This window comes from Epinephelus moara, chromosome 10 (assembly GCF_006386435.1).
Source record: "Epinephelus moara isolate mb chromosome 10, YSFRI_EMoa_1.0, whole genome shotgun sequence".
In the NCBI taxonomy this organism is placed as follows: domain Eukaryota; kingdom Metazoa; phylum Chordata; class Actinopteri; order Perciformes; family Serranidae; genus Epinephelus; species Epinephelus moara.
In genome coordinates this window covers 21818484-21830079 of record NC_065515.1, presented here as the reverse complement: position 1 = coordinate 21830079, position 11596 = coordinate 21818484, and the positions used below count along the sequence as shown (strand labels likewise).

Genomic DNA, 11596 nt, shown 5'->3' with positions numbered 1-11596 from the left:
AACATTACTGTAACACAGCTTTTTTAAGATAACCCAACTTCATTTTTATTGGCATTTTAAGCAGTCGCTGTTCAGTCCCATACTATGTGTTTTGGTGTGTTAAATAGTCTTTCACTGACCCTTTTCTACAGTTTGACATGACAGCACCTCCACCTCCCCATCACACACACTCACACGTACAAGTTAAATAGAATTTCTGACTGAACATGAGACAAATGCCCTTTCCCCCCACTTTCCACAATTCATTGCCTCCAGTTTGATTCTTTACAACTTTTGTCTGCTGCTCATTCCTCTGCCTAAAATACTGTGTGGTGTCTTCCCAGAGCCCTTCCCCTTTTGTCTTCCGGGGAGGGGCCAACTGAGCAAAAGGAAACCCGACTGGAGGGGAAGAGATGAGTATCTGAGCTACAGGGGAAGGGAGTGGAGATGATCAGGGGTTACTGCTTGCAGCCTGCTGTAGAACTTTAATTCCATCACATGGGACTTGGTGTACGAGATATGTTTCCCACCTCTTCCCGTGGCTATTGTTTGTGTTGTTAAACCATAAGTGCAGAAAGATGGTTTGGATGGAGTGTTGCAAACTTCCCAACTGAGAGTAAACTTGGATCTTGAAAGTGCAGCTGCAGTGGTAAGATAAATTTGAATCTCTCAGAAATCAACTTTTAAAAACAAATGTTTATGACACATGAAAGATTAACTGGAAGTTTTGCAGAGTAGAGACTTTATGATATGTGCATGTTATAATTCTAGTTGTTGCAGTATTTCAGAATAAATAGGGCTACTCTAGGTTTCTTTTCTCTCAGGGCACCCAGTAGAACTTGCATTTTGTCAGCTTAAATTGTTTTGTGTTGTTGCTATAGATTTGTAAATGTAAGTATTTGGCATCAAACTTCTTCATCATTTGCCAATATGTCACTGTAAGAAATCATATTTCAGAGACTTTGTTTACTATTGAAAGAAAGTTGCACTAACTCAGTACAGTATTGATTAGACACTGTCAAAAACAGCTTTGGGGTTACTATAATATAATGATTAACTTTCACTTTCAGTGGTTCAGTCATTTAAACTCTGCAAAGGGTTTTGTGAAAATGAACTAAAGGACAATTTTACGCCAAATTATATTAAACTCAGTATTTACTTCAACTTATAATGGGTAACTCTCTTGGGAACAGTCTCCTGGTATAATAGATGTGGTTCATGACACCAGCGTTTGCCAGTCTTCATGAATTATCTCCCACTGATGGTGTGCATGTTAAAATAAACAAAGGCTCGTTGCCTGTGGCAGAATTGTTTGCCAGAAACTGAAACCTTTGGCCCTATATTTTTAGAAATGATGCTGGATCCCGTCCCAGTGCACTCGCAGAAGATGCTCTCTCAATTCTGTAAGTCAGCGAGGCACAGCAGCACAATGTCAGTGCAGTGGCCTCTCTACCTTGTGACAAATACGGCTGGTGTGGCAGAAATAATGCGTGAAATATGGGCTCAGGTCCTCCTAAATCAAACACACACAGTAGTGGACTGAGTGCAATCCATGTATTTTGACTTGAACTCTTTCCACCCAGCATGTAAAAACACAAACTGGTGTTCTGCCAGCTGTTTCTTTAGAGAGTTTTATGTAGGGTCAAGTCAACAAGGTTCGGCTCCAAAACCTTTTCAAGAATTTAGTCAGCTTGTCAGCATCGTTAACAAATTTACAGATTTCTGGACAGTATACACATCAGTTTTATTTTACTCCGCTCTTTCTCACTCTTTTTCTGTACTATTTGATAAACTGCATAGAAACAGTTTGGCATTTACCAGAGATCTTCTAATATTAATATGAATAATGATGTCATATAGTGTCAAGATTTTTACATAAGTTAGGTTGACATTTTGGGTCTTGTATTTGAAATAATGATTTCTAAGAGGACCCAGTTAAACCATCAGACCGTGAAGTTTCTGAAAGCGCAATGTCAAAACCACTTTATTGGCTAATAGACTTAATGCAAAGGAATCTGATCAGGGCTGGTATCGTTTTCACCTCGTGAGTCTGTGTGTGTGTTATCACGGCAAAATGGGGTCCTGGTGACACCTTTTATTGCAGGAACTACCACAGCTGTTTTGAGTAGTTTTCCAGGTGTTTCTGTCTGTCTGTCTGTCTGTCTGTCTGACTGTCTGTGGGCAGATTTCATTAATGTGATAGTTTCTCAACCATGCAACATGCAGTTATAAAATTTTACAGGTGTGTAGCTGTAATCTAAATAATGACTGAGTATGATAATTGATGTGGTCCTAGCAAGGGGACTGGGGGGGCTCACATTTGTTTTAAATTGTGGATTGCTGTATGGGAATTGGACTGCACTTGTGTCGTGCTTTTCTAGTCTTCTAACCACTCAAAGCACTTTTACACTTACACTACCAATCACATTCACACACTGGTGGTCGAGGCTATGATACATGGTGCCATCTGCTACCCAGTAACCATTCACATGCTCTAACACTGATGGAACAGCCATCGGGAGCAATTTGGGGTTCAGTATCTTGCTCGAGAATGCTTTGACATGCGGACTGAAGGAGCCGGGGATCGAAATGCCGATCTTCCAATTAGCAGACAACCCGCTGTAACTCCTGAACAACAGCCGCCCCAATGCAAGATGGTCTCTAGTTTTTATTATCTCCCAAATTAGTACTCTTTTTTTAGCTTTTGTCCTTTATGCCTTGATAATGTAACGCAAACCCATGTTTTTGTTTTTAATTAATTATGAATACATTTGATTAAAAGGATTGCAATACCAACAAGGATAATAAATTACTGTACAGTATTGATGGACTGCAGGACTATTCCAGAGGTCTCAGAATGTTTCAGTACATGTTGCATGTTTCACACTGCAAACCTTATTTTAATAGTGTCCTGTGGAAGCCAATCTGTTCAGCATTTAGATGAAAAAAAGAGTTCTCTTCAGAAAAAGATTCCGGCAGTTACTCAGAAACCTCTCGACACATATTTTGCACACACTCTGCATTTTCCACGGCATGCAGTTCACGCACCTCATTCCGTGGATTCCCATTAGTTTGAATGGAAAACCACTGGACTGCCTCAGTGAAGCCATTTTGAATATGGCATATTGATTTTCAGACGCTAACAGGCACTTTTGGCTAATGGCACACTTAAGAGGTTTTCAGGGTCGTACAAGAGCTGGCGCCGCTATCCCTCTCTCTCATTTTAGTATTCTCTGAGGTATGAAAGGACCTGATAATGGTGTAGTTAGCTTATCGCAGAGGATTCTCTCATTTCATGTATCTTTAGATTTTCTGCCATTTGGGAATATGTGGCAATTAGACACAAAACCTGTCGTCACGGCTAATATGAATATGTGCTGCTCTATCGATTGTGGGAAATGGATACATGCATGTTAAGTGATATTACTAATATCACTTAACATGCATGTATCCATTTCCCACAACCGAGACATGTTAAGTGATATTAGTCATATGGCTTAACATGTATGTGTCCATTTCCTGCAATTGATAGATGGAGCAGCAAATTTGCTCTTAACATGTCCACTTTGTTAATACCAGAATAGAATCAAATAAGAATTTCTTTTGAAATGTATGGTCAAAAAACAAACAAACAAAATCTTTCCTAACAGGTTCAGTGTCAGGGGCATTTTGTCACCTGGGGATTTCCACTGAGTTGCGAAAGTTTCCAAGATTTTTACGTAGGTGTAAATCAGCCACTGAGACTGAGATAAAACAGCAGCAAAATGTTGAATTCAACACAACATAAAGACACATTTTTAGCGAGCTGGAAATGAATTTTGCCCCACTGTTGACGTGTTGTTTCTCACTTTGAAGACATAAATTCAGGGGTTGGACAGGCTTGTTGTGGTGCAGTTGAACTGTTGAACTGCTTGTAATGTGTGCAATGTACAATATACAATGGCATCTTCACACTCATTGTGCATTTTTTTTCCCCCTTTTCCAGTTCCAGTTTCTGTTTTCAGTCTCTCAGTTTAACAGGAAAACATGAGAGCAGAGCACATTAAAATGACAGATGGTGGTGTCGAAAAGTCAGCTAATGAAATCAAATATGCGCTGCATGTGCATCTTTTTAAAGTGCGTCTGCTTTTTAGATCAAGTTACCAAATGTGTTACCCACACTTTCTGCATCTTTCTAGGTTAATGTACAAAGGCTAAACAATAGAAAATGCCTTAACAGGAAAGTGATTGGACAAGTGACAGAAATGTCAATATGGAAAATCTTTAGGAGAGGATTTCTGGTTATTGAATTTAACAGCTCCCATACAATTATCACTCACTATTACCAACTCGCCAAGTTTCCTAATACAGCTTTCAGTTTCATTTTGATTCATATTTACTTCATTATCAGCCCACCTTGTTAATGGAAACATAATCTTTTTTTGTTGTTGTTTATTTAGCTAAGTATCTTGAATCATGTATGTCGCATTTAGCGTCTTTTTTTCTCTGTCTTTCCTCAGAATTTCCTTCTTCCTTCAAGTTTTATCGTATCTTAAAAAGCTTTACACCTACATAGATATAACACCATCAGTACAAGACGTTACACCTTCTGATTACTGATAAAATGAGTGTTGGCATGATAACAGGAAGTTATGGTAAACCCACAGTTTGATATAATCAGTGTCATCAGCTATGTTTTTTTCACCTACTTCATGGAAATAAAGTACCTCACAGGAAATGCTGAGATGACTTTTGAAGTAAAGACATAGGCTGTGTTTAGAATCGCACACTAAAGTGCTATCCATGTTAAGTATGATATGATGTCAAAATGAGTATGTAATGTGTTCCAACTGCATTATAGGTTGATTTTGTGCACTTGAAAAAAGCCCAGATGTATACTTGAATAGCGAGAATTTGAGGCATGAGCTTACTGGACATACTGAACTTCCCCACAATGCATTGCATCTCTTCAGACTGCATAACAGTGGAGATTTTGAGCTAGGCTTAAAGCTTTGACTATGTCACTTTATGAAGTTTTAATATATTTTAATACACATTTTGATTGAAAAAAGTAACCATGTAGATCATAATATGTGATCAGTTTATCCTGATAACACCTGTTTGGAAATGTTCTGCAACATTTATGAGAGCTGATGTGAGAGCCGCTGGCCAAGTCAGACTGGCTGTCTGCAATGTCATACAGTCACATAACCTTCTGTCTGGAAATATACTTCAGTGAAAACAGTCTGTTGGTGATGGCATTCTTATGCATTCATTTACAAGGCAGTGTGCAGTCCATACAGGCTGAGTATCTAGTAGGCATATGTTAGTATGCAAGTCATGGAATACATGGAATATTTATATTTCCATGTCATTTCTTTACGTTATTTTGAGGACGATATAAATACCCACATGATACGCCATTAAACAAATATTTTTTTTAACTACATTTATATCCCATATTTTATTTCACTTCAATATCTGGCCTAACGTGCACCACCTCCACTTTACTTGAAGCCAGTCACATATAATCTGCCCATTACGGGCAGTATATTGGGGACAGACCACTAGGGACAACATCATAGTCTGTTGTCACTGTGTGTTTATTTCCTGTTAATGTCTCTGCCAGGACTGTTCACATAACTGCATTTCCTGCCAGGATACAACAGCTCTCCTACTCTCCGTCTATATCGGCCTCTGTGTCACTCTCTCCATCTCTGCCCCATGTTGTCCCTGTCTGCTTGTGTCTGTGTGGGTGCTGTGTACGTGTTGTATCTGAGCTGGTACATTGACTTTATATGGTTTTTATGTCCAATCTAAACAAGCACTCACTGTACTCCAAGATGCATTGGATTAAGATGTAGATTTTTTTTTTAAGAATAGTGTCTTATTTTTGCATTTAATTAGTAAATTGCTGAGATCTGGGAGCATATGCTGCTAAAAATGATGTCAGTAAGGGCAAACAACAGGAGCAGTCAGATGATCTGATAGCCCCCAGGTCAGAGAGAGAAAACAAAGGAAAGCAGTGAAATACTTAGAGAAACAGTCCTTTGTGACATCACAGTTTACAGCCCAGTCTCAAGGTTCAGCTTTAACTTAATGTGGTTGTGCTGTTTTACTGTAAAATGAGAAATTATCACCAATATTTCGGATGAATTTGCTCTCAGTTTTAACTCCAAATAAAGTGTTTGCGATAATATAACTACACATTTGACTAACTCCTGTTTCTTGCATCACTGGACATTGTTCTAGCAAATACATGCAGCCATGTCCCCTGATCTTAGCAAATAGGTTGGTGAACACAGTGTTAACTCCCAGACACACCAAACCACCATCAAAGAACTAGTAATGTTGAAGGCCAACTAGCATTTATGTTTTGCACCCGCATGAGAGGAAATGACTCTCCATACCAGCAGGAGGCAGCAGTCTGTCTTTGTCATTCAAAAAAGAGAAACCGGAAGACTGACAAGATCAAGACACAAGTTGAAAGAATGTTGAAAGAACAAATTATATTGACTAACAAGAATAATAACGAGCCATTTTCACTGAAGAAGTCAATGGCTAAAACATAATCTTACCCAATTAAACAAGTTTGTTTTGATCTGACACCTTCTTGACTTTAGTTGTTTGCTTTCCTCACTCCGTTTCTCTACTTGTGCACTGAGTTGAACTGCAAATTAGAGTGATTTCATTCACAGACAAGCTGTGCCATCTCCAATGACAATTCAACATGCTGAATCAGCCAAATAAAAGCTGACAAGGGCCGAATACTGCCAAATAGTGCTAATGGTGCGGGACACACTGCAAGAACTAGGGCGACAGGCGCTCGCTGATGGTCCAACATTGACCAACGGCTGACTGTTGGCTTGGTGTGTCAGGGCTTTTATAATAACCAATGTAAATTATGGCAAAATATGAGGAAGAAAAAAATTGTAACCCAACATAACCCTAGATGGGAACAGCTAAGTATGTGTAGAAAAAGGATGCTGAATAGGAATCAGTTTTCAGCAGCAGCAGTTTTGCAACATTCCCAGCCTGAGAACTGGATAAGCACCATTTAGGCTATCCACAACAGTAAACAAAATGGCATGAAAACTTCCCCATTTGAAGTGCAACAACAGCAACAACAACTCTAAGAATAGCTGGACAGTTGTTTGTGTGTGTTTCTCTTCCCCTTTGCTCATTTCATTTGTATTGTGTATGAAAATATTTAACTTCTCTCTTTTTACTTTTGAGGTTGAAGAGAGAAATGAAATTCCTCACACTGGTGTCACCAATACACCTCTGATTCATCTGAAATCAACGACCCCACACCGGCTGGCCACCATGAATGCCTCAGCCAACAACACCCCACTCTGCTACTCCATCAACAGCCCTCCATTCAAGTACCTCCCCACCATCGCCTCTGCCTACTTCTCCTCCATCTTCACCGCTCTGGGTCTCACCTCCAATTTGATCGCCTTTGTAGCTCTCCTCAAGTCCTTCCGGCGGGCACATAGCCGCTCACGCTCCTTCTTCCTGGTCTTCCTGGGTGGCCTGGTGGTCACTGATTTCATGGGTCTCCTGGTCACAGGCTCCATTGTAATCTCTTTCCATGTTACACACTTTAATTGGAGGCACTTAGATCCAAACTGCCACTTCTGCAACTTCATGGGTATGTCAATGGTTTTCTACGGACTATGCCCACTGCTGCTTGGTGCCACCATGGCGGTGGAGCGCTTTATTGGCATCAACTGCCCATTTGCACGCTCCACCAGCATGCCCAAGTGCCGGACAGTCACCATGGTGCTCATGGTGTGGTTGATCGCTGGTTGTATAGCTTTGCTGCCCTTAACAGGTGTTGGGAGCTACCACATGCAGATGCCTGGCTCCTGGTGTTTTTTCAACATCAGCTCTGAGGGATATAACATGGTTTTCTCCCTCCTCTTCTCTTTGGTCGGGTTGACGTGCATCGCTGTGTCATTTTTGCTGAACACGGTGAGTGTCGTGACCCTGATCAAGGTGTGCTGCGGAAAGGGTGGGACCCAGCGTCGCCGAGACCACGAGGTAGAGATGATGGTTCAGCTTATCCTCATCATGGTCATCGCTTCAATCTGCTGGTGCCCCCTCCTGGTGAGTTTGCCCATTATAAATAGTCAAACATCTGATATGTTGAAGTCCAGTTTTATGAAAAATGGTAAACCCATGTTGAAAAGTACACTTCATACTCTTCCCTGTTGTAGTCCCACTTTATCTCAGCGTATCTTTGCACTGAAACATGGAAGGTTTTTTAAGTTTGATGCAGATGTTGCCTGATGTTTTCCCACTGAATTCAATATCAATGACCCTGTTTCAATCTGTGTGAACAGTGTGGGCCTCTCTAACTGTAGCCTCTGGTCTGTGACAATGTGTGTTATGTACTGATAAGACCCATGGGCAAATGTGCCTTCTTTGGCTGCAGGCAGAAGAGGAATATCTGTTGACTCGATCTTTGCATTTTCCAAAGTGTGTCCTAACATTTTGCACATGTTTAGCATTTGACTTTTAATGTCTTTGAATGCAACTGTCCACTAGAGAGCTATCCACAAAACACCATCCCTTCTTTGCCTCCATATGTCTCCTTAAACGCATGTACTGAACGGTGTCCACCGAATTATAGGTCTCTCGGGTATCAGAGAGCACCCAACCCAGACCCTTTCTATCCAGCTCTTGTTATTATCTGCACTGCCCTTCAATTGTTTGAACCATAATAAGGCATCAGATAGTCCTAAGCTACTTTTCTCCGCTTCCCCTCTGTATGCTTCATTTCTCCTTAGCAATGCAGCTTCCTAACTAGTTGAGCTGAAAGCCCTCTGATCTTACCTCAGATCAGAGAGTTCCTTTACGCCTTTGCTGAGATGAGACATCTCAGCTTTAGAGCACGGGTGAAATCAGTGCCTTTAAAAGGTAAAAGTCCACTTTATTACAACAGGGACTTTACTTTGGCAACATCACTATAAATAGGTCCAATGGCCGTAAAGGTTGAAAATGAACCCCTTGGTTTGCCAAATTTATTGGGCCAGAAAATAAAGGCAAAGGAAGAATTATAACCCAACAGTCCAGTATAAACATCTCTACAGCGAGTCTTTCTGACCTACTGCAGTTATTGCAGTTGTGTGCAATCATGGTATTTCTTTGTAATGAAGGATTACTAGCAACATTATGGCCGTAGCTAGTTATGCGAAACTGTTGACTTTTTCACAGCCTGCATAAACATCTGATATAATTTCACCTATTTTTAGGATGTTGCTACACTCAGCAATTACAGTCCTAAATGAGATGTTATGATAACCGATAGGACAAGCTACAAAAATAAAAGCCCAAGTTATATAATAAACTGCTGTCCTTCCTGAGCGTAATCTCTTAAGTGTTCTGCTGGAGGATTAGTATAAAGGTCATAAATGTAGAAGCAACTTGAAGAATTTACTCCAACCTACTTTAAGGAATACTTCATATGACGATTTGTATATCAAGTGCTTACTCTGCTTTATGTTGAATTCGTAAAGAAAATGTTTTTCTTGCATGCCCCTGGTGGATGAAGAATGCAAATATGGAGGAAATCAAAACTGAATCCAAGCATCTGTTTGCAAACTTACACACAAGTAGTGCATTGTAATCCAAGTCTCATTTATCCAGTGGTATGCTCAGTGCTTCTCAAACACATGAATTTTTACTAAAACTATTTAAAACTGAACTGATAATGAAACGTATCTCTGCTCTCTTCAAAGCCAGACTCCACTGACAAAAACAGTAATTTTATGTGGCTAAACAGGAGAGCTGCATGTGTACCCCTGCCTTGAGCTGTAGTTTGTGTTTCTGTGTGACTTCGAAATAACCATATACAGTATAAAAATATGGACATGGCTACAGTGATGTCACTCGTTGGTTTGTGGACTCATGTTTCTAAGCCTCAAGTCTGGCATTTCGGCCATCGTCATCTTACGTTTTCGGAGCCAGAGGTGACCGTATTTGGTTGAAAGGGTAGATCTGTGGAGGAAATAAGTTAGGATCAGACTCATAGACCATAGCGACGCTTTGCTGACAGTCTGTCACCGAACCAGCCCTTCCTGGCCCAAACAAACACAAACAAACTACAGATCGAGGCAGTGGTACACTTGCAGCTCCCCTGTTTAGCCACATAAAATTACTATTTTTGTCAATGGAGTCTGGCTTTGAAGAGAGCGTAGATACATTTAATTTTCAGGTTATAGCAAAAATGCAAACGTGTTTAGAAAGTACTGAATGTACAACTGGTTAAATGAGACTTGTACTGCATGAGCTGTGTGTGAGTGAGTGCTGTTAAACATGGTCCCCTAGGACTTAAGTGCATCAAGAATTTTCTCAGTTTTTGAATTCATGCGAGAAAAATATTAACACAGGATGAGTGATTGATATTTTTTATTGATATTTCTTTAATCTCCATCCATGATCCCCTCTTATCTGTCCCCTTTTCACTTGTGTCTCAATCAAAACACTGATTGATTGGAGACAGAGTGCTTTTTGATAACAGCTCACGATCATGTCAAGAGATCATGACATATGGGTTTGTGTTTAAAATAATACCCTAAACTTTATAGCCCTATGTGTATATTTGTTGTGTGCACCTTTCAGTTTTCTCATGGTAAAGTGTGTGTTAATATAAAATGAGACTATTCTGGAGAAAAGTGGTGCAGCGTTGCTTTCAGCCCAGCATGAACTGCCATCTATCACACTGTCATCTGTGATGGAACCACTAGGTGTTCATAGCTTCAGTTCTAAACATACTTAAAGCACATCAGGGAAAGTAAAACTAGGGCCAAAGCTACCTAAGTGGAGCACATATTTTCTTGCAGTCCTGTCTGACCTCAGTTGTGTAACACCCTGCACAGATATATATTCTGATGAGCGTGGTGACTGCTGATCCTGTAAGAGATGACATTATTTTGTTCTACATACGAATGGCCACCTGCAATCAGATATTTGACCCCTGGATATACATCATGTGTCAAGTGTCCCGACTAAGGCGAGTAAAAAGTAAATCCAAAACATCGAAACGTTACAATAACACGGCTTCCCCACAGTAACTGCTCACCCCCATCGTAACTTTGGGCTGTGGTTTTCCGGCTACTTCAGCATGTCCTCAACACCTACCAATAAAACTCATGGATGGATCTGTGGTAACACTGTTTACTTGATACCTTGAAGCTTACAACCATAACCCATAAGCTCAAAGTATCATTGGGAGCATGTTTTGCAAAACCTGATCTCACAGAAATACGTGAAATGACCACGACCTCTTAACACCGCATTCCGTGGTGGCAGCACGTAATGGGTTGAAATTACGTGCTGCCACCACGAAAACAATGCCAATGTAAAGTCAATTAGGGTCCTCTCCCGTGGTGGACACACGGATTCCCTGATTCCATCACGTCACGTCAACCTCGTTTTCCTCAATGATATCTTTAACATTCCTGTATACACACAAAAACGTGGAAGTGTCTTTGATAACTCAACAATATGACAGGTTAATGTCAAGGCCATAAAATAAAATAAATGTATTTTGCCAGCTTTTGACAGCGTAGAGCTTTAAGAGCATTGTGCTGTGGGCGGATGGGGCGCGTTCCACTACTGTTTTGTAGCT

The 11596-nt window shown here is 40.4% G+C and overlaps 1 protein-coding gene across 1 annotated transcript in view; it reads left to right on the top strand.

Annotated features, from left to right (window-relative positions):
- Positions 1–400: 400 nt before the first annotated feature.
- tbxa2r (thromboxane A2 receptor) overlaps positions 401–11596 on the top strand; it is a 17432-nt gene continuing 6236 nt past the window's right edge. The window contains exons 1-2 of the mRNA XM_050053981.1: positions 401–628; positions 7195–8070. Coding sequence (XP_049909938.1) covers positions 7285–8070 — 786 coding nt within the window. The 5' untranslated portion in view covers positions 401–628; positions 7195–7284. The remainder of the gene's footprint in view (positions 629–7194; positions 8071–11596) is intronic.